The 23,420-nt window shown below is 39.8% G+C and overlaps 1 protein-coding gene across 1 annotated transcript in view; it reads right to left on the bottom strand.

The window, feature by feature from the left end:
• TENM1 (teneurin transmembrane protein 1) overlaps positions 1-23,420 on the bottom strand; it is a 353,672-nt gene that overhangs the window by 86,463 nt on the left and 243,789 nt on the right. The window contains exons 17-18 of the mRNA XM_022561862.2: positions 18,600-18,620; positions 13,205-13,437 (exon numbers count right to left, since the gene is read on the bottom strand). Of these exons, the coding sequence (XP_022417570.2) occupies positions 13,205-13,437; positions 18,600-18,620 (254 nt within the window). The remainder of the gene's footprint in view (positions 1-13,204; positions 13,438-18,599; positions 18,621-23,420) is intronic.

Here is a 23,420-nt window from a genome sequence, read left to right as displayed (position 1 = left end):
TGAGCAAATGCTGGTAAAATGGGGCGCCTACCCACCTTCCTTTCCCCCAAAACCTATTATACGGTCTAACAAGCCTTTTGAAAGACCAAATGGAATAGCTAGTAAATGAAGCTGGAAGAAAAATAGAGCAAAAAACACTGCAGCTTCCTGGCTAGGCTTTGATATTTGGGGCTTAAAGACAGCCTCACATTTCAGTTATTAAGCCTTTGATTCCTCAGAGAGAAACTTTAAATGGCCCAGGACTCACTCCCAAGGGAACAGTGACTTTCTTTGGTCAATGATAAAGCTGACTCATTATATCAAGGCTCTTTAATATTAAGGAAGTTCAGTGTCAGCCATTTAGGGAACTCCACATATGGACACACACTAGATGTGTTGGTGAGCTCTGCAGCTAATGGAAGAGCCTCACTCACATCCAATCAGTTCAGAAAATAAGGGATTAATACTGGCCACTGTAGGGGTCCCTGAAGACCCTACTCCAGGGCCAAAGCTGGTGTGTGTTCTGATATGTTGGTTCCTGTGCTTTAAAGGTTGTTAAATATTTTGAACACTGTCTCTGTAGGACTGAAAGCCTTATTTAAAACAAACACTTTTTAAAATGGAATTTTCAGGTATAAATTTGCAAGTTGTTTTCTAAACCCTATTTCTGACTTAACATTTTTTTTAAATTATGAAAGATTTCAAATGGTCGACAACTCAGAAAATCATTACACACTGCCATGCATCTACCACCCTAATTTAATAGGTGTTAACATTTGTTTCATATAGCTCTTAAAAAAAAGAGAAAATGTTATGAATACAGCCAAAACCCATGTCTTTATCTCTGTTCCCTTCTCCCTTCCCTCCTCAGAGGTAAGCACTAGTCTGCGGTTAGTGTGATCCCCTTGCATGTTTTTATACATTTTCTACATATGTATATGTCAAAAAATAATATACAGTATGTTTTTATGCTTCAAAAATGTATGTAGGAGATGGATGGTGGTGATGGTTGCACAACAATGTGAATGTACTTAATGCCTCAGAATCGTACACTTAAAAATGGTTAAAATGGGGGAATTCCCCGCTCCAGCGGTTAGGACTCCACGCTTTCACTGCCGGGGCCTGGGTTCAATCTCTGGTTGGGGAACTAAGATCCCGAAAGCCGCAAGGTATAGCCAAAAAAAAAAAGTTAAAATGGTAAATTTTGTTTTGCATATTTTACCACAAAAATATGCTAATGATATCACATCATATATATTCTTTTGCAATTTTCTCTTTCATTCATGCAACCTTATGTTTTGTGACTTAATGTTTTTACACGGGCATCTACTTAATTCATTTTTACTGTTGTATAATATTCCATCATTTGACCAAACCCGACTGACAGATTATTAGGTTGTTTCCATTTTTTATACTGTAATGACAGCGCAGCACATCTCCTTATACACATGTGTACTTGTGACTTTCCATACATTTTTCTTCAGCCAAGCTCCCTTCAGTACCTCTCTCCAAGTATTTTAAAAACATAGTTGCAAGTTTTCCTTTTAGTTGGACAATGTATTTTGCAGGCAAAGAGAATTAAAGTAGGGCTGTGTATATACAATCAACAAAGTTTGACAGAAGAGAATTTGAATACAGTAAAACAATTTTGAAAACAAAATGTTCACTACTAGTCTTGAAAACAATCCAGTTAATATTAGTTTAAAAAATTGTTGGGCTTCCCTGGTGGCGCAGTGGTTGAGAGTCCATCTGCCGATGCAGGGGACACGGGTTCGTGCCCCAGTCTGGGAAGATCCCACATGCCACGGAGCGGCTGGGCCCATGCGCCATGGCCGCTGAGCCTGCGCGTCCGGAGCCTGTGCTCCGCAACAGGAGAGGCCACAACAGTGAGAGGCCCGCGTACCGTAAAAAGCAACAACAAAAAAACAAAACAACAAAAAAAATTATTTACTTATCCTCCTTCTTATCATCATACTTTATTTAGTACTTGATCTGTGCCAAGTACTGGCTTAACCCATATTGTGTCATTTTATCCTCTATAACCCTACAAGGAAGGTAGGAGCACTGTCTCCATCTTACAGATGAGAAAACAGTGGCTCAGAGATGTTAGTAATAAATTCGAACTCATTCTTACCGGCCTGATTCCAAAGTCTCTGGTTTTAACTACTCTAAACACTTCCTAAGTTTTCCAGATTTCACGGGGCCCAAATGGGAAATACAAAGAGTACGATTTAAAGGTCATTGAAAGGCCTGCCCACTTGCCTTAAAAGTACCTTTACTACAGGAAGGCTTTTCTAGAAGGACACAAACTTTAGAGACCTTAAGGACATATATTGCTAAATCTGACCAAATAAAGTTAGAAAACTTCTACACTGTTAAAAGAAATGACAAACTTGGAAAATATTTGCAACACATAGGAGAGACAAAAGGATGCTTTTCTTAATTTTCAAAAGAGAAAGATCAACGGCTCAGTAGAAAAACTGGCAGAGGATATGAAAGTGAGTTTACTGGAAAAGAAATACACATGGTCACAACAGATATGAAATGACACTCCTCTTCACCTAAAATTAAAGAAATTCAAATTAAAGCTACAAGCTATGAGATACCATTTTCCACTGATCAGATGGGCATATATTAAGAGGTTTAATGATACTCAGTGTGGCTGAGGGTATGGGAAAATGGGCATCCTTACACGCTATTGGCGTAAATGTGTTCAATCTTTTGGGAGGGCAATTTGGTAATATCTACTACTGCCGAAAATTAATCCAGTGTATATACTCACAAAAGTGTTCCAAAACACGTGAATTAGGTTGTTCAATGCAGTGCTACACTGATAAAGGATTTAAAAAAAACAACATCAATCAAGAAGCAAATTACTTAATAAATTATGGTATGTCCATATGTTGTAATATCATACATCTCTTAAAAACAGAGGCAGATGTATACATGCTTTTATGGAAAGATCTTCAAGAAATATAATCAAATGAAAGAAGGGGGGTGAAGAGTAATGTATATGATATGATTCCTTTTATGTAAGAGAAAAATACATATAGAGGTCTCAAAGGAATCGCAAGAAACTGTTAACACTGGTTACCTTAGAGAGAGGGACTGGGGTGTGTGTGTTTGTGGTAAAGAAGCCTAGAATTTTCTTTCTGTGCTTTTCTACAGAGTTCTGACTTCCAAACCACAGACATATATTACTTCCATATTTTTATCTTTCAATATCAACGGGGCTTATCTAGATGGTGAGATTATAGGCCATTTTAATCTGTATTCTTTGTATTTCTCTTTCTTAAAAACTAATAAATATAATTAAAATGTCTTTTACTACGGGCCTGCCAGGATGCCTTCAAGGTCTTCCACTGAGCTTTTTTCCTTGGCTGATGGTATAGCCCCTCCAGCAGGTCTCCAGTAACATGCTCAGATGAGAGCAACCCATTGGCAACCATCAGTACTATGAGACCCTTTCTGGAGAGCTGTCATTTATGAAAGCAAAGAGACCTGGGTCCTCAGAGGTCGGTCATAGGACAGGACAGAATGTGTGTGTGTTTTAAAATAATATGCTTTGTCTTTTGTTGCATTATAAAAATAACAAATGCTCAGAAAATTAAAGAGAACAAAGGCAAATCACTCAAAATTCCTTATGCAGCAACTATCATCGCTAACATTTACTTTATTTATTTTATTTTATTTAAAAACATTTTTGGCCATGCCGCACAGCATGTTGGCTCTTAGTTCCCCGACCAGGGATTGAACCCACGCCCCCTGTATTGGAAGCGTGGAGTCTTAACCACTGGACCGCCAGGAAAGTCCCATTGCTAACATTTAGATAAACTTCCTCTCAATTTCTTTTCTCTGTACATATATACCACCCCTGCCCCCTTACATAGTTTTGTATCCTGAACTTTCCACTGAGTATTATTTTGTGAGTATTTTCCTTATACCTGCAGGTTTGGGGGCTATGGGAATGGTCTGTTCTGGGTGCAGACAATGAGGGGAGTGCATTTTTGATAGGAATATTAAAAACAATAATAAAACTGATGAATAACAGGACTGTGTTTACTATCCCCATTCACTGGAAATTGTTAACAACGCCAGGATAAAATATTCTTCACACTGTCCAGTCTCCCTGTAGCATACATCACTGTATGCCCACACAGCTCTGACTAGGGGAGAGGGAAGGGAAAGGCTGGATTTCTATCTCGGGAAGACAGGCTGAGGGCTGCAGGGAGGGGGCTCAGAGTTAGCCAGGGGAGTCCTTGAAAGAGGGAATGAAGAGGTGACATTTCAAACAGCCTCTCCTTTACTGCTAGTTTGTTGCTTAGTTAGATTCAGTTCACTTGAGAATCTGCTTGACTTAAAAAAAAAAACTTAGCAGTTGTCTTGTGTGCGTATAACTTAAGTCATTAGTACCTTCAAAATGCTGGTCTAAATACCCTCTGTTGTGCCATCTCTAATCCTTGGTCTGAAATGGCCAAAAAACGCAATTAATTGATCAATTATAAAATAAAAATGGGCTTCCTGACTCCATTTCCAGCTGTGTTTTAGCCTGTGATGATGTTAAAATAATGGATTCCCTTAGTTATCTAGGTTTGCTGCATGTTGTCTGAGTTTTACACTCTACTAATTCATCCAGTATGGCTGGAGGATCAATGAAGCTAAAAACATCTTCTGATGACTCCTCTGTTGTGGAGCGAATATTCTTGGTTCCCCGGGAAGTCAACCCACGGTAGATTTCAGATTCCTTCAAGAATCAGCAAAGCATGCTAGACTCACCAGGAAATGACTTCCTCATTTCTTTGATTTTACAGTCAGCTCCATGCATTTGGTAAACTTGAAATTACTGGGCCATCTTGTACTGATGGTGGAGCAATATGGGGCCATGATCAAAGCTTTAGCTCTAATACAGTTTCATGTTTTAGAACCTTAAAAACAAACATTTTGCATTGAAAGAAATTTCCTAATTAACTTTTGAAGAATTTGTACACTAAAACATCTTACCCTGCTGGAGAAGACTGATAGAGCAAACGTACTACCTTCTGCTGAAGAGAAACTGTATTTAGAAGGAACTTGCTATTCTCATAAAACTTTTAATAGGAAGAAGTGAATCAAATTCCTTAATTACCATTTTATGGTTGGTAAAAGGGCAAATTACATGCCATCCATTTCTAAACTTCTAAATGTCTCTGGTGCTTTTAATTAAAGCTGCCATCTAGAAACTACTAAAGCAATTTTACGCAATTAGTTATTTATAGGTTACCACAATACACCACTCAAAATATGATTTTAGTGATTTGCAGTCTGTTAGTGTGTGATCCCTGTCATTTTTGTTTGATGGAGAGGGGGTTCTTTTTTTAATCAGCTGAGGTGATGTGACACTGACGAGCTGTGATAAGGAAAGTTTTGGGGGCTAGTGATCTCAAATAAAAAGAGGAAGAATCATAATCCCATTCTGTCTGTCCTGATTTGTAGGGGTTGAAGTTTCATTCTAGACAATACTGCAGAGAAGTATATCATCGTCATTCTCCCATCTCTCTCCACTTTGCTGCCCTTCTGCCCGATACCTAGCACTGCCCTTCCTCATGCTACCTGGAGTAGTTGCCACCTTGGCTTGTCCCCCTCCAGTGATCTCATCTCTCCAAACACATCCATCCTGTGCTCCATGTCCTTAAAGCCCCCATAAAGTGTTTTAATGAGGAATTAATGTGCTGCTCTCCTAGGCATTATCCTGCATTCAGCACTGAAGTTCACATCTGAAGAAAACCCTCATGGAATGAATTTAATGGTAGGCTGCTAAGGGAATTATTTTGGTTACATGGGTCTTGGTGGGGGGGCTCCTCAAAATACAACATGTTGGAAAGACCCAGCACTAGAATTACTGCATCTCAAGGTCGGGAGGGATCAGCTAATCAAATCACATGTAATACTCGAATCCCACCCTACCTTGACTCCTGCTCCTTTTGTGGCACCATTCTACCCTAGAAATGACCAAGTCTCCTTGGACAATTTGGAACTTGCCTCCTTTAAAAGTAACTTGTTCCACGCTTGGGTCACTATTATAAGCAGCATTAGTATTAGCAACCAAACAGCAAGCCTGATCATAACGGCAGGTAACACTTAATGTGTACACCCCACAGGCTGGGCACTGTGCTTTACAATGCACTTCACCTGCATTACCAAACACTCTCATGTAGGCACTATTACTCTTATTCTAACTTCATAGATGAGGAAGCTGAAGCTCAGGGAAGTTAGGTGACTTACACAAGGTCACACATTTAATGAGTGGTGGATCTGGAATTTGCATCCAGTTGTTTGACTCCAGAACCTGGGCACTTATCTCTCATGGTATTTGGCCTCTAAAGTATTATCTGTTTGCTAGAATGCTATACATGCATGAAAATTAAAATAAATGCAGAAGAAAAAGTCATTTAATGATGTATTTGTGGCTTTATAAAACCTGAATGAACTTAACACAAGTTCCGCCGTATTAACCATGGATGTGACCTGGACCAATTAGCCAAGGCTAGATGTAAGTGCCTTCCTTTTGCCTGACTTCTCCACCAAAAACTTATGGCTTTAGGATTGTGACAGAAAAGGCAGAAAGGTTCTCAGATTCCAGCTGCTGACATAATGTAAGATCTAAATCTTTTGACTATTCATAAGCAGATGCATTAGACCAACTGTGCAAATAACAAGTTAAGCTCTCATTCTGGTTGCATCACAGGTACTAAGTCATCAGGTGTAGCTACCGTAAACTGAGAGACCAATAACATAGTTTAGGAAGGAAATACCCAGGAGTGGAAACAGCACAGGATCACTGAGTAATAAGGAAAAAATATTTTGCCTGAATTCTAAGGCTTTGTCAAACATATTTTTCTCAAGATGCCTCTGATTCTAGGACAAGGATGTGGGAGGAAAGTTCTCACAAGAAATGTCTTGACACTGAGCTGGGAATTTGGCATGGGTGGTAGAATGTTGATCTTACCCAAAAAGCTGACCTCACTAAGTGGTGTTTCCGAACCATTCTCACATACCTCAAGGCCTAACTGTACTTCCTCATTTTTAGCAGAATAGACGCACTTCTCTAGAACACTGAGGCTATCAGAATGGAGTACCATCAACTTTCTAGCACCTTCTATCTACAAAGTTCTCAGCCTTACACCTACACATTATCTTAGGATGGTCTCTGCAATCTCCCCTCCCATTCAAGGCCTGCTCCAGTTTCCTCAAGATCTGGTTTCATCATTTATCCTCTGTCTCCTGCATCTTTCCATTTACCTATCATCATTGCCATGTCTCCCACAGAAAAAGCCTCCCCTGAGCGCCTTGTTCTCTTACTACTTATCACTCTGTCTTTCACATCCAAGCCTCTCAGAAGAATGATCTTCACTAATCATATTTACTTCCTCACCTCTCACTGGCTCATCAAATGCCTGAAATCCGGCTTCCACCTCTACCACCATTCAGACCACCAAAGGCAGGGTCACCAATGAGCTCCTCGTTGCCTCATCCAATGGCTACAAATGTGTGACATCTGATATTGTTTTTCACACCTTCTTGAAACAAAGGATTCCCTTGGCTTCCTGGATACCAAGCTTTCTTTGTTCACTTCCTTTTCTTGTGAAGATTTCCTCTCTGTCTCTTTCATTAGATGCTCTTCCATTGCCTACCCTATAAATATCAGCATTCCCTATGATTTCTTTACCCCAGCCTTGCTCCTGTGCATTTACCCTGTCACAAAAAAATCTATCAAGAATGCATCCATCAAGTGATCATGTCACTTTCCTGCTTCAAATCTTTTGCCTACAGGACAAAATGCAAACTTCTGATTCTGGCCCTGCTCCTATTACCCTCAAATATGTTTACTTTAATAATACTGGATTATTTATAGTTTCCCAAATATACCATTCATTTTACTCGTGCTGCAGCTTGCCTGTAATTTTGGTGAGGGCTGGCCCTGGTGCCAATCCAAATGGTTACGTCACCATAATGGATCATGTACTAAAGGAATTTAGGAAAAGTCTTACTGCACCTTAGTTGCATAGTAGAACCAAAAGAACATTCTCATGTGTGTTTGTTCACTATACTCTCTCCCTCATAGATACCAGTTACATGAACAAGATGTCACTGATGAGAGTTTTACCATCTTTCCACTAACCCCAAGTTTAGCCTTTCAAAATAGCATTTAGATACCAGGGGAATCAGCAGAGCTTCAGGATGCGCCTCGGACAGATCTGGGTAGGGACAAAAACAGATTGCTTTTGTCTAGACTTTATCATACCCAGCTTTCTTAATTGCCAATGAAGTTAAAGGAACTCCTGTGTGATTAGTGTCATGAACAACCTAAAAACACTTTCGGAAGCCATCAAGATTTAAGGATCATTTCCCTCCTTGGGAGTGGCTCCAGGGCTGTTTGCATTTCTGGGGATACTGCCCAATTCCTGCTGAGTTCTGAGGTCAGTTATGCTTAAAGATGCACATGAAAATAGAAATATACTCCTTGGTGAGGTCCAAGAAAACCAAATTAAGTCACTGATTAATTTCATCCTGTCCAGTCGCTCCTTCACCCTCTGTAGCTACTTAAAAAAAATAAATGTATTCAGCTTGTCACAAATTTTATTTTATATCTCCACCTAGTAGCATTTCACATTCTGCTTAAGTACTTGGTCATCTATTACATGACTCATTAGTTTGAGTTCTCTGTAGAATTAAAGAACGTTGCAGTAAAAATAATAAATGGAGCCTAAGTTTCAACTACATCAGCCATGCATGTTTTAAAAGCATCTTGCAAAGTCAGTTCAAACTCGTATACAATGCCAGGGATTAGCACACCATCAACTTCTTTGCTAAACTTTTTTCCTTGCCCCATTACATTGAAGTACTGATGAGTAAAATGGCAAATGTTTCTCTTTACTGGGATTCAAATCAAAGTGTGTAAAACTGGATCAGATAAAGACTTCTTCCCAGGAGAAGTACCCAGGGGCTATCTTATATAAAACTCTATTCAGGGGTACTTCCATTTTTCCTTTAAACACACTTTTTAGCTACCAGTTGCAGTCAGTTTAATGAAGTTAAGGTTTCCTGACTCCATCTCTTAAGAAAAAGTTGAAGTCGCTAACTGCAGAATCTTCCAAAGAGATGTGACAATGTTTCCTGGAGATTTATTTGAACAATTCCATTTACAGATTATGCAAATGCTATGGAGTGCACTATGGGTATACTATCGGGTCAGAAAAATCAGAGGAATAGTTTTAATAGGAAAAGGAAACTGGACTGAAAGTCATTCATCTTCCAAATAAAAATATTTTGTTTTCACTGAATACATGTCATTAGATTGAAAAGCATTTTCCACTATTTCCTACCCTCCTAGAGAAGCCAACAGAGATCATGGATTTTAGCTGAAGGGAAGGCTACCTCGCCCCCCACCCCACCTCATGGGTTTTGGAGTCAGGTAGACCTGGTTTGAATTCCAGTGTTATCTGTAAACTGTCTGACCCTAGATAAATTTCTTAAGGTACCTGAGCCTCTATCTCCTCATCTTTACAATGGGGATAATACTATTTACCTTATGAATTGTGAAGATTAGAGATACCCTGTGTAAAATATCGAACACAGTGTACAGCACACAGTAGACACTAAGTAAGTTAGAGCTATGGTTATTTTAATATATTAGAGCTGGGAGGGAGATCATCCGAAGCCCTTCAGTTTACAACTGAGCAATCTCAGGACCCAGTGTATATATGACTAGTCCAATGTAACAAAACTAGTCAATGGCATCATTAAGTCTATTTCAGCGTTCAGGGAGGTACGGTGACTTTCCAAGAAACAGTGGCATTACATGGATGGAACACGAAAGCCTAGGCTCCCTAACCCAATATTCATCACAATTTGCCGCCATTTCTCAAAAAAAAAAATCCCATGGCTTCTGACCTTTTTTTTTTTTTTTTCTGACCTTTTGCTGACTGGTTTTAATCCCATTTGATAATTTATTCCAATGTTAGGACAAATGATCTCAAAAGCAAATTTTATTTCATCCTATTTTTAGAATAGATTCAGAAAATAAATTAGCTGTCTTGCAGATTAACATTTATTTGACTTACCTTGCATAATTAAGGACATGCTGGAGAGCCTGCCTGTAATTGCAATATGTTGCTTGTTAAAGTCTTAGAGCGAGCTCTCTTTCCTAACCTAGAAATGATACTCCCTAGATGTACATTTCCATTTCTACTGATCTACAGCTTTTCTTTATTAGCTTCTAGGTGGAGAGAAAAATCAAACCTCTCCTTCAAGAAATCCATTAAACATTTGCTGTCTTCTAAGGGGGAGGGATGAAGGAGTTGATGTTCATGGTAGCTGTAAAGCCAAAAAACAAACAAACTGGGCTTTCTTGAGAGAGAAGGAACCTGCAGGAGAACCTCAAAGACATAATTAGCAATTAGCAATACTCTCCTCTCAATATGCCCACCGTGTCCTGATGACTTCCTGCATATTTCCTTCCTCTACGGAAGTCTACGAAATTGCCCTGCAGCATTCCATATAATGAGAACCTCACTTCTGATTCACTGCCAAGGGTAAGTGCTGTCTAGATTCAGCGTGGAGATAGGTGCCCTAGCTAGGCACCTCAGTGTTCTGACCAGCATTCTGAGTGATTTCGAAGATCACTAACAGGGTCCTCAAACACTGTGAATATGGTTGGAGGAGGTGTGATGGACACTTAGTGTGAGTCACACATTCCCTCCCTTTAAACATCCTCATTCACTCACTGGATCAGAGCAGATGTTGCCAACAGCAGCTTTAGTACATTATGTGAAAGCTGTCCTGGATGGATTAGACATTCAGCTGTCTGAAGACTGGGCCAGCTGTTCTTAGGGCCCCTTACTGCTTTGGGATGAATACTGTACCAGATTACTGTAAAAGCCACGCTCAGATAGAAGGTTGCGTAAGTCAAGCCAAAGGAAAATGCGCTACTAGCTATGACAAGAAGAAAAGCTTAGTTTAATGTTAACTTTAATAGATATATAAATTTTGACACTCTCATTACTGACGTTTCCAGAGTTCATGTAAATCCTGCTCATCAGGACTCTATTATTGCTGCTTTCCAAGCCAAAAAAAAAAAAAAAAAGCAGAGCTGCAGTGAACCAATTATTTGCTTTATTTGGAAAAGCTGACATTCATCCTCTGTGTGGCAGGTTGAATGTAGTAGGTGAGATGAGTGGTTTTCACACCAGCAGCAACTCAGGAGGGTGTCAATTTCAGGCACAATACAAGCTTGAGTCCTCCCTATTTCTCATGCAGAAATCCTTATAATACCTGTAAGCGTTTTAAACCTGTGTAAAAGGTGGGACCCAGCCTGACGTATTTCCTTGAAAGATGAGCTGATTATATGTTGCACCTGAGTTATGCATTCACTCATCAAATATTTATTGCGGACCTACTATGTGTAAGGATGGAGCACAGGTACAAGAGGAAAAAAGAAACATTCCCAAACACTTTACCATGATACTTATGGGTGGGGACGCTTATGTTCCCTTAGGGAAAAACGGTCATCCCCTTTAAGTGCCATTGAAATTCCTCTTAGGAATACTTGGGTATGGATAAGAGTTACCTAATTGGTCAATTACGCAAGAAGCATGTGTAGTGGATCTCACACTGTGCAAGATATTGCTGAGGAGGTGGGGAAGAGTCAAAAGAAATATTAGATGTAGTTTCTCATCTCAAGCAGCTCACTTTGGTAATAAAAAACACTCCATTCATGAAAGGACTGGAAAGTAAAAGAAGGCAAAATATAATAAGGTGCTAATTGGGTAGTGGAGACACTCTTAAAGAAATTCAGATTTAATGGGCTGGGTTAGCCAGAGGGGCTTTATGAAAGACACATGCCTTGAGTATGGCGTTGAAGAAAGGGACGGCTTTAAACTCCGACTGTAGTTGAAATTTAATCCCCATACGGCAAATGTCAAATAGCTAAAGAGTAACCTCTTAATATTTGAAATAGTAAGTTGACCATCTAATAAATTAAACACATTGACCTCACTATATTTTTCAGCATGGAAAGGTGTTCATAATACATTATGTATGAAAAGCAGATTACAGAACAGCATTCTATAATATGATTCCATTATTAGAGAATAAAATATATGATATGCATAGAAAAAAGTCTAGAAGGATATACACTAAAATGTTAACAGTGGTTTTCTAGATGTGGTAGGATTATGCGTGACCTCAATTAAAAACATTTTTTGTGTTCTCTCTTTTCTAATTTTTCTGCAACAATTGTGTATTATTTGTGTAATAGTCAAAAAGAAAAAACACATTGGGTTCTTAAAACCCACTACAATGAATACTTCATAAAACCTGCTGAAATAAAAGCACACATACACACATCTTGGAGAAGGAACAGAGAAGAATGATTAAATAATTAAGGAGATAGGGTGGATGATATATGACGACAGATTTAAAAGTTGACTATCCTTCAGCTTAGTGGCCTAAGATGGGAATATGATCCAAGTCTATAAAATCATGAAGCTGACTGGGAGAACACGTTTATTTACAAATCCCAGGCAACAGAATTGAGGGTTGGCCCTTTAAGGTTGAGAAGCTGAGTTTAGAAAAAAATAACAGTAAGGCTGAGCTCTCACAGAAGGCCAAAAAAAAAGGAATTTGTTATACTAGGGGTGATATAAATTGAAAATATAAATAGCTTCAAGAATGATTTAGATAAATTAATGGAAGATAGGTTCATTAAAGGTTGGTTGTTAAGGAAAAGCCAGGAGTGTCTAAAGTCTGTGAGGTACTCAATATATTTGAAAGCGGTAGAAGGTGGCACAGACCTGATCCCCAAACCAGTGCAGGCCACAGTGCTAAAGCCTTCCTCCTGGAGGCTCTTTGCTGGCCAGGAGTTAACCCTTTCGTTGTTGGACTATTGGGAGTTTCCAGGAAGGAGATCATGGGGAGAGGCTGGGGTGTCCGGGAGGCAGAGGGTTCTGGGCTTTAACTATTTATCAACCAGAAAAGAAGCATTCCAATATTTTAATAACAGTTATGACTATACTAATGCATATTGGCTAAAAATTAGTCCTGGGTGTGCCTATCTTCCGAGATAGACTTCAGAGATGATGTCTGTCAGAGGTACATTGGGACGAATGGACTACAGTGTGATAACAATCTTAGGATTCTGCGAAGTCAAATGAAACCTTTAGATAACCAAAGGATTTTTTATTTTTACCTCGAGGGCTGTTCAGTGAAGCTTCCGATGCTCTCCCTCCATCTCCACAGTGACTCTGGTCAAAGGGAAGGCACTGATCTCCTGTTCCTGCCACCACTTCAAAATTCTTGGACAAGTCTTTTGTTTCCACAAGAGATCTCAACTTGTAGACTTTTCGGGTATTGGTGTCTGATAGATAAAGTGATTCAGACACAGGGTCCATAGCCAGATAGTATTTGTGAGCAGGACTTGTGCTAAGGAAGAGAAAAGTAAAGTTATTCAAAGCAATTTGTTCAGCATACACTCCCTGGGGTCTGCCTTTTGTCACAAATGGAAAATTCTCTTAAGAGATAAAAGAATTAATGTATCTTCCTTATGTACCGAGGCGATAGGTACCTCTTTGTTTTTCTAGTAATGGGTCTGGGATTAAAAAATAATTCAGTGCGTACTGCTAACCTGTAATGTTCCTGATATTCCAATACCGTCCATTTGGGGGTAGAGAAAGAAGCAGAAGATAGAAAATCCCAGGAGATCCTTTTTCTCATACATACCTTTCATACCCCCCTCAGTTCTCCAATTACCTACTAGATGACTGCCTGGATGTCTAAGTCACCTCAAACTCAACAAATCCAAAACAGAAGTTATTCTCTTCCTGCCTTCCCCATCCTTCAAAAACCTACTTCCTGTCTTCTGGGCTTCCTGCCTCACTTGCAGTCACTACTGTCCTCCCAGGGTCCCGTTGGAAATTGAAAGGCATGTACAAAAAGTGAGGAGTGTGTCTTAGGGAGGGCTGTGCTGGAGATACTCTTCCACTCCAAGCTTCCTTTTGTTAGCTGACCACCGTACTTCTCTAATACACTTTTTCTTTTTCAGGACATAATAGAAGTGATCATATTTGACCTTGTTTTGGTTATAATTACAATCATCCATACCTCCAAAAGGTGACACTCAAGTTACCTTGATTGGATTTTGGTATTCCTGAAACTCCTCAGTTACATATTTTAAATAGGATCTTGTGTTATTTTTATCTGCATACATGGCTGAGCTCATTCATTAGTTTTGACTATTCCTAATATCATTTTCCCAATAGCTGCAGGAACTTTGGTTTGGGGGACATTTTGCTTGAACTTAAGGTTTATGTACTGCTGATATCATCCAAGCTCCCAACATGGAAGTCTAACCCTTACTCTCCCCTTTTCTCTCCACATTGTGCCTAATTGTGCCTGAAAACAAGCTTTCAGAAGCTTTGTCCCTCCTGCTATCACATTAGTTCTAACTCTTATCATTTGTGGCCTGGAATATTTTCTATAGTCCTGCCCACAGGAGGTGTTTTTGAAATCTTAAATCCATTTTTCCCCCATACTGACTCCAGGGTTATTCTGATCATTTGGTTCCCATCTTTAAAAACTGTACAAACTTTTAAATGTTCCTTAGTGTGGTGCACATTCCTTTCTTCACTTAGTAATTAATTCTCTTTAACCTTTTAAGGCTTTACTCAGGCATCATCTTCTGAAGAAAGCCTTCCGGAAATGTCTAGGCTCGGTTATTTGCACTATGCTTACCTCTATTCTCGGGGATCACACATCATATTACTTTTTAAAAAATGTATTGGTATGCCCCAGTAAACCATGAGAGCTTGGAGGAGAGTAATCTTGTCTTATCTCTAACGTGCTCACTGCACAGCACTCTGCCTCACACCCAATGGTCCAAGCCAGAAACCAGAAGCCGTTCTTTACTGCTCCTTCTTTCCGCCATTCCCCATATCCAGTAAAACATCATTAAAAAAAAATTCTACCTCCTAAACTCTTTTCCAATCTGCCCACTTCTCTTTATCTCCACCGTCATTAGTCCGGACATCTCTCAGCTGCACTCCTTGCTTGGTAATACCATTTCTGTACCGTGGATTTATTCATCAAGTCATTCAGAAGTACTTACTAAGTGCAAACAATGTGCCAAGGAACTGTGCTATGGTCTGGAGACCTACCTGTGTGCCCAATACAGCCCCTTGCTGCATGAAACTCACAGTCTAGTGGGGGAGTCAGATCAGTAAATAGGCTATGACTGTCATGAATCCAAGTGTTACAACAGAAGTAGAAAGGGAGAGAAATGAGCAGATAGGAGGGACACGTGACCTAGCAGCAGCTATCACATTGTATTAGCATTATTGTTTTAAATTATGAAGTCCATACTTTACTCATATTTCCTTAGTTTTTAATTAATATCCTTTTTCTGTTTCAGGATTCCACCTAGGATACCAAGTTATATTTAGTCTTCGTCTCCTTAGGCTCCCCTGGGCTGTGACAGTTTCTTAGACTTCCCTTGTTTTTGATGACCCTGATAGTTTTAAGGAGTACAGGTCAGACATTTTGTAGGATGCCCCCACGGCAACGTTGTCTCATTTTTCTTTTTTCTCATAGTTAGACAGCGATTACAGGTTTGGGGGAGGAAGACCACAAGGGTAAAGTGCCATTCTCATCAAATCAAATCAAGGGTAGTAATATCAACATGACTTACTGTTGATGTTGACCTCGATCGCCTGGCTGAGGTAGTGTTTGTCAAGTTTCTCCTCTGCAAATTTACTTTCTCTCTTACTTTCCACATTGTATTCTTTGGAAGGAAGTCATTCTGCCAAGGCAACACTTAAGGAGTAGGGAGTTATACTCCACCTCCTTGAGGGTCGAGTAGCTACATAAATTATTTGGAGTTCTTCTGCATGAGAACCTTATCTTTTCTCCTCCATTTATTTATGAACTCAACCATTTATTTATATCAGTATGGACTCATGGATATTTGCTTTATACTTTGCCTTAAACTCCAAAGTGACTTTATTTTGTTGCTCAAATTGTTCCAGCTTTAGCCATTGGGAGCTCTTTCTGTGGGCTTATGTGCCCCTCATAAACCCCCATCAATGTCGGTGCGTTTTGTTTTTTTTTGAGCACTTCCTTACTTTCTGGAAGTACAAGATGTTGCAGGCTCATCCAGGACTGGAACGAATCATTTCTCCAAGGACCCCTGGCTCCTTTCATTGAAGAATGGTATTAGAAACTGAGATCTGAGTGCTGGGTGTAAGCACTATTTTTTCCACATCTCTCTCTCTCCAGATACACTGTGAACTCTTTGCAGGCACGAACCTTATTCCGCTCTCTACCTCAGTGCCGACAGAGGGTCTGACAGGGTTGATGTTCAGGAAGTGCTGAACTAAACTGTAGGACACGAAACTAACTAAGACATAGAGGAGTTCGGGCCTTGGCTACTTAGCCAAGCAAAATGGAGGGAAGAAGGTCATTAGAATAATTAAGATACTCTTAAGGACTGGCATGTTCCTGATTGTATTTGTAATTGCATTTGCCCTCTAAGCATATTTATATTAATGATAGTAAGGCTGGCAAATACTGATTTGAGACCCAGTTTATGGTTTTAATTGGAAAAAAATCAAATCCAATCGGAATGCTTGATTTTTTTCTACTTACCTTCATCAAATAAGAGAATCCGGTAGATTCCAGGGACATCTTCAACCCTGGAACCACCATGACAGCTGCTGTAAATAAACTGTAAAGGGTCCCAACAGATTCCAGAATTGATTTGGCAGTCATATCAGACAAAGCATCTCTGTAGCAAAGACTGCTTAAATAGGGGTTTGAGTAAAAGTTTTGACATATTTACTTGCACTTTTTGCCTTCAGAATAAAATTTTTCCAGTGCCCTTAAATCTTTCTAGAATACAGAAGGGGTCACAACCCTTCCCTGAAACAACCTTCAATACTTTGGTAGCCAGTCTGTGGAAGTTTCAACTGAGCCAGATCAATCATGTTTTGTTTAGGAGAAGTCCATAGGCTATTTTTCCAAGAGAAATGTTATTTGCACAAAAGCACTTTGGAATGCATTCCATTCATTTATTATTGAATATCCCCTATGTGCCTGTGAGGGAAGTTGGAATTATCATTCTTCTCAAACCTCAGCTGGGGAAACCCAGACACATAGAAGGCTCGCCCAAGGTCACCAACAAGCCTGTGCTTGGACTAATATTAGATTAGATCATATGTGACTGTGTATGCAAAATAAATACCTACAAGAATAGTCTTGTTCTGAAAGTGGCAAAAAAAAAAAAAATCAGCGTTACTGTCTTCTTCTAACTATGTTGCTCAGCGAGGCTGTTCTCAAACTTTGCACACTGGCCTTTAGAAAATAGAACAGCCCAACGCACCAAATTCAAACCTGATGGTTATTTTCTTGACAGCCAACAGTCAGGAAGGTCTCCTATATTGAGATGTAATTTCTTGCCATTTCATGCCATTTCCCAAGTGCACGTCAGCTCTTTTGAGAGTTTCTTTCTACTTTGTGGAAACATGCCAAACCTGAGAAAGAAAAACCACTGGACTACATTCCAATTTGTTCTAATCCCTTGTGTCTAAACACGTATTGCAATTTGAGATACGTGAAGATTTCTCTTACAACTTCAGTGTTAAACTTATTGTCACCTTCTGGTTCGTTTTATATTCAAGCAATGCCCTTCAACTTAGCAAAGATCCCTTCATTCATGCTAGTTAAAATCACACAGATTGTTAAATGGGCAATTAATGCTTATAATTAATACTGGGCAACATTTTACCAGAAAGCAATTTGATAACCAATTTAATTTGCTTAAGGAATCAGTTATGCCAAAGTAGCAAGGCTGATCTTGTGCACTGGTATTTAGGAAGTGGCATCTCCCAAACAAAATCCAAATTACAAACCCTACCAGCGCCATTTTGATGACAATTGGCATTTGAAAGTGAACAAATTCAATTTTCTCCTTTGCAATTTCAGGTAATTTAGAACAGTTTTGACAAGTGTAATGCATAAACAAATTGAATACAAATACTCATTATGACTAATTTCAGAGTTACGTGCCCTTGTCAGTAAATGGTCAGTTTAAAGTTTATTATTTTTTTGGTGGGATAAAATAGAAACCATGAGGTCACATAAGAGGAAAATGGAAAAATCTTATTCAAGAAGGTCATCGTGGGCACTCTCTCTTAATACACACGTCAACTACATTCCTGGAAGCAGGAAGATTGCTGTGCTACCTCTCTCTCTACCTGCAACTTGAAAACATCGAATCTATTTGAACTTACAGACTCACTTGTGATATCACCTAAGGAAAACATAAGCCTGAAAGTTTTGCTTTCCCATGAAGTACTGAACGGCCAGCTTTCACTTATCTTGTTTTCTTTTTGGTATATTTTGATCCTCCAGCAAATTCCCACTTAGTGGAGCTCTCTCCTTTTGGAAGACACTTACCTGAGTTATAACTTCCAAGTTCATGTTCACATTATGCCTTTAACCTTACTTAAGAAGTTTCCCTGTTAGCGCATTATTAGGAGGTGGCGTCTTAGGCAAGAAGGGGCATTAGGTAGCCACCCACGTGATTTGCTTACCTATGTCTGGTATCTCTGTTTCTAGGGTGCACAAGGTATCCACGAGTGGCAAGTAAAAGCAAACAGAGAGTCATCAGTGTCATTCAACAAGCCAAACCTAACCAGACACACCTATTCAATTCCTAACTCAGCTTGTGGCTATTAGAGGGACTCCACAGGGATCACTTAGATGTGCAAGCCAATCCCTCTAGATGTGGACCCAATCCCTCCAGGCTGCTCCTCCTAAAATGGTGTCAAGGTGACTGAATATCCTGCTTGGTGGGTGGGCAAAGCTCTAAGGCAGTTTTTTCAAAAAGTTCACTCGGGACCATTTTCATTGGAATCGGTTGGGTTCTTGCCACATATGCAGTTTCCTGGGGCTCTCCCCAGTCATATGAATCAGGATCTTGAAGTGGGAGTGGAATTCCCAGGAATTCCATCTTGAACAAACTCAGGTGGTGATTCTGATGCAGAATAAGGTTTAAGAACCACTAGGCTAGGTTTTGAAGACGCAGCCACTGCAAAGGGTCTGACTGTTCTAGGCTCTATTTTGTTTTTCTGTTTTTTTGAATTTTATTTTATTTATTTTTTAATACAGCAGGTTCTTATTAGTTATTTTGAAAGCCACTTTATCAAAATGCAAACTCTTTCATTATCAAGTCTTGCGTGCAACAGACATCCCAAACCCAACTTTAAGCCACTTATATGATTGCAGAGATAAGATAGGGACATGTCTTGTGAACATTAGCACATTATTTAGCAATATTAAACAATTTAACAAATTGAAAGTATAAAAGTTTTCTCTTCGACCATGATAGAATGTCCCTGGCATCAAAACTGCTGCCTCAAAATAGCTTCAATAAAACACCATTTACATCAAACTCCTAGGGCCTTGTGTTGTCCAGTTATCCATGCACCAAGGGGGCAACCGGGGTGGGCAAAACAGAACTATGTCAGAACGCTTTGGGGAGCCCCTGATCTGTAAGCCTCTTGGCACAGGGCACTGCCTAGGCTATTTCACTCTGGGACCTGGTATGGGTCTTCTCACCCCAGGAGCGCAGTCCGTGGACAGGCCTGACTTTGGGTCAAATCTACCCAGAATTAAAAGGCTATAATCATCTGTGAAATATAGTCATTTAAATTTTAAAATCCTTTTAAACCTGGCCCTTATGTCATTTTGAAAAATATGAAGATAACAAATCTTTTTTCTAAACTAGAAAATGTTCTCATTCTTTGGAACATCAGGAAAGAAGAAAAGATACAAAATGATTTCTTTTGAAGTCATCTGCAACTACTGATTCAAGTCTTTTTAAAGAGAATCTTTCTGGGATTTTACTAGTTGGGTTATGGTGAGGATCCACTGACTTTTCTGTTTCATGGGGCCACCTCAAAAGGGTGGGTATCCCCTGGGTTGACACAAAAGATCAAAAGGTAAGGGTGGGGAGATGTGACTAGAAATCTGGCCCCAGACATTTGAACCTCTTTGAGTTTTTTTGTCTTCAGACACTTGCTTGTTTTCATGGTCTCTAAATTACAGGCTGAGTGTGCTTGAGGCTGGCTCTAATCACCATTACAGGGTTGATCTTCCTGAAGGAAGCTGAGTTGTAAAAATACTAAAAGGATCTCATTAAAGCATGGTTTCGTCTACCACAGAGTCTCATGGTACAGAACCATTTGTGTGGCTACAAAGGGTTCTGAAATTCTTAGGTGATGGCAAGGTGTGGGGAGGTGGATGGTCTGAGTTTCTTGCAGCTTCTTCTGATCCTGCCAATAATGTCACTGTGAATTTGGAAAGATGTCCCATATTATGCAGAACAGCTTCTCTCGTTAGCATCTCAGAGGGAGGAAGTGAAAATGACGGAATTTATTTCCAGTGTGTGACCTTGTTCCGTCCCAGAATTACTTTTAGCTAAAGATTTAGGATTGAGCCACCACCAAAGTCGGTCTGCTGTCTAGCTGGCAATGGACTGCATGCTGAGGTGTCAGCGTGTGAGCGCTTCACAAGTGCCTGGGCCCATCAGCGGGCATCACCACCTGGCAACTGACTGACTTGAAGCTTGCGGTGAGTTCGGAGAAAGGAGTGGAATGGCAAATCTTTTTAGAGCAAGAAATGCTCCTGATGGTAGGACCTTTAAGTAGATCTTTGATTTTGTTCAGGACCTACATGATTAAAAGGGTTGTCTATTCTTTTTTAATTAAAAACTTTTTATTGAGATATAATACACAAACCATAAAATTCACGCTTCTAAAAGTGCAATCCAGCAGTTTCCAGTACGTTCATAGAGTTGTGCAACCATCACTATCACTGAATTCCAGAGCATTTTCATCATCCCATGAGGAAACCCCGTGTCCATCAGCAGTCGTTCCCCATTTCCCCGGCTCCCCCAGCCCCAGGCAACCCTTAATCTGCTTTCTGCCTCTATGGATTTGCTTATTCTGGACATTTCGTATGGACAGAATCATATAATACGTATCCTTTTGTGTCTGGTTTCTTTCACTTAGCATCATTTCTGACCTATTCTTTGTATATCCAGTGAGGTGGGGGATGGAGAAAAAAGGACATGCCAACTTCGGAGGTGCTGTCTCGTGACCAGTCGTCATGAGAGTTTGCCTGGCCTGCTCTGTGTTGGTTGCAGCACTTTGCTTGTTCTTCATGCTGTTTTCAGCTTCTTCCCTCATACGTAGCCAGAAATATCTGAAGTCAAAGAACGAACTTCCCTGCCTGCTCATCGTCCCACGGTAGTCTTCCTTTGAAGACCGAGTTCCCACTCCTGCCACTCGTTGACTTCTTAGATCTTCCAACTTCAGCAAACCCTCATCTAAGACTATCCTCATTCTCTGGCTCTGTCCCTTGGCCTTATCTCAACTTACCTGTCTTGTGTTTAGGGTCCTGCTTTCAGCTAGCAGCTCGTTTGAAAAGCAGTCTCACAAACGAATCCATGCCCAGGGATTAATGATGATTTTAGCTTGATGGGTCATTCTAACACAGGTTCCTGTGTTGGGGACTCTTGGAGAGGCAATGTCTCAACTCAGAGGAACACATTTCTTAGAGTGGAAATTGGGGCACTGTGGAAGGCCAGCGAAGATGTTTTGGGGTGACGTAAAGGGAGCCTTTGAGTGTCAATGCTAATACATGAGATTACACTGGGAAGGTAACCACCTATTTCATCTACGTGTAGTTTGTTTCTGTCTTTGTAGCTCCAGCGCTGCTGACAAGAGGAAGGTTCTTGGTCATTTCTCAGATATTTTCAGAGCCCTCACAGTCCACATTCCATATGCCCCTCAGCATGCTAACTGCCCCTAAATGGGTGCTATTCCAGTTCTACTCAATACCTAGTCAATGACAGGAGTTGAGTCCTGAGAACAATGTAGGAAATATTCACCAGTCACTGTAAAAGAAACAGTAACATCTCAAGAGAAATTTTCATGTCACATTGACATTTGTCAAGTCCAAATTACTCAAGGTACCAAGAAGCATCTGCCAGGCTCTTATTGTTTTTTCTTTCTTTCATTTTTAATGAAAGGACAAAATAAATATCTGGAGAATAACAGCATCTTGAAGAATAACAGCATGAGGTTTTTATAAAGAATAAGTCATTTCCAGTTATGCTTAATAAGTTTTCTAATAGATTCATGAAATTAGAAGATGAGAGGGGAGCAAGAGGATATTCATATTTAAATTCTTGCAAAGCACTTGACATGGTGTCTCCTGTTTTTACTTACATAACTATCCATGTAAGTTTTAGAAAACTGAAAAATGACCCTGAGGCCATAATCAAAGGAAGAGGAAACAGAGCCATTAATTGATGAGAAATAGTTGAGGGACTTGGGGATGTAGAGAATGAAGAAGAGAAAGCTCAGGAACCTATGGTAATCTGTCTTTACACTTGTGAAGGTTTCTCAGGTAAACGAGGGAAGCGGCTTCTGTGCTTCAGATGTTAACATTTGCCACTACTGAATGGATGTTTCATGAAGACAATGTAAGGAAGAATTTTCAACAGAGCATTCCAAAGATGCAGTGGACTGTCTAGAGAGATACGTAAGTTTTCTGTTATTGAAAAGGATCAAACAAAGTAGAGATGATCAACCGTCAGGGATGCAGTGGGCACTACGTTGTACCAGATACCTCCATGGACTCTTTCTATCGCTAAGCTCACAAATCTGTGATATCACTTTTGTGTTACTGAAATATGTGTGTGTGTTTAAAATTTTAACACGAGAAGCAAGTCACTAGGGATACCTAGGCCTAAACTATCTCATATGGAAATAAATCTATCTTAAAAAAAAATCTTCACAGAATGTATTTTTGAGACTCCCTCGGGTTTAATTGCATGATCTTATAAGCTTCCTTCCCTTCTTTATTATTTTATCTCAGTTTCTCATTGGAAGGAAGCACTAAGATGTATATGTGCAGATGACATCTGCAGTAAACAGGCAAAGGGATACTATATACTTAAATAACAAGAAATAATATTGTTGCTCTTGGCATGTTGCTAATAATAATCACATAACTGACTTTTCCTTACCCTCCCCATTCAGCCAATGGTGGATCAGCTTGAGGAAATAAATGATCATCCAACAATGAAAATGAAATTATTTTTGAGGTCAGATGAAAGAAACTCAATTGGGGACAGTCTGGATCGGTAGAGCTGAGAGGAAAAATCTATAGTCTTCTAATCTTTGAAATGTCAAGGGGCATCTGGAATTGTTCAATGTGGCCCAAAATGGAACAAGAGGATGAAAGAGAAGGAAATCTAGAAGGGCATCCAGTAGGAGCAAGCTTTATGTCCTCTCAAAATGTCATCAAACTCTGGGCTGAGAAGTATACATCTGTGGATCTTA

Source organism: Delphinapterus leucas, chromosome X (genome assembly GCF_059928025.1).
Source record: "Delphinapterus leucas isolate spDelLeu-1000000601 "Yukka" chromosome X, BTC_Dleu_Yukka2, whole genome shotgun sequence".
Taxonomy (NCBI): Eukaryota; Metazoa; Chordata; class Mammalia; order Artiodactyla; family Monodontidae; genus Delphinapterus; species Delphinapterus leucas.
This window is presented reverse-complemented; position numbering and strand designations above follow the sequence as displayed.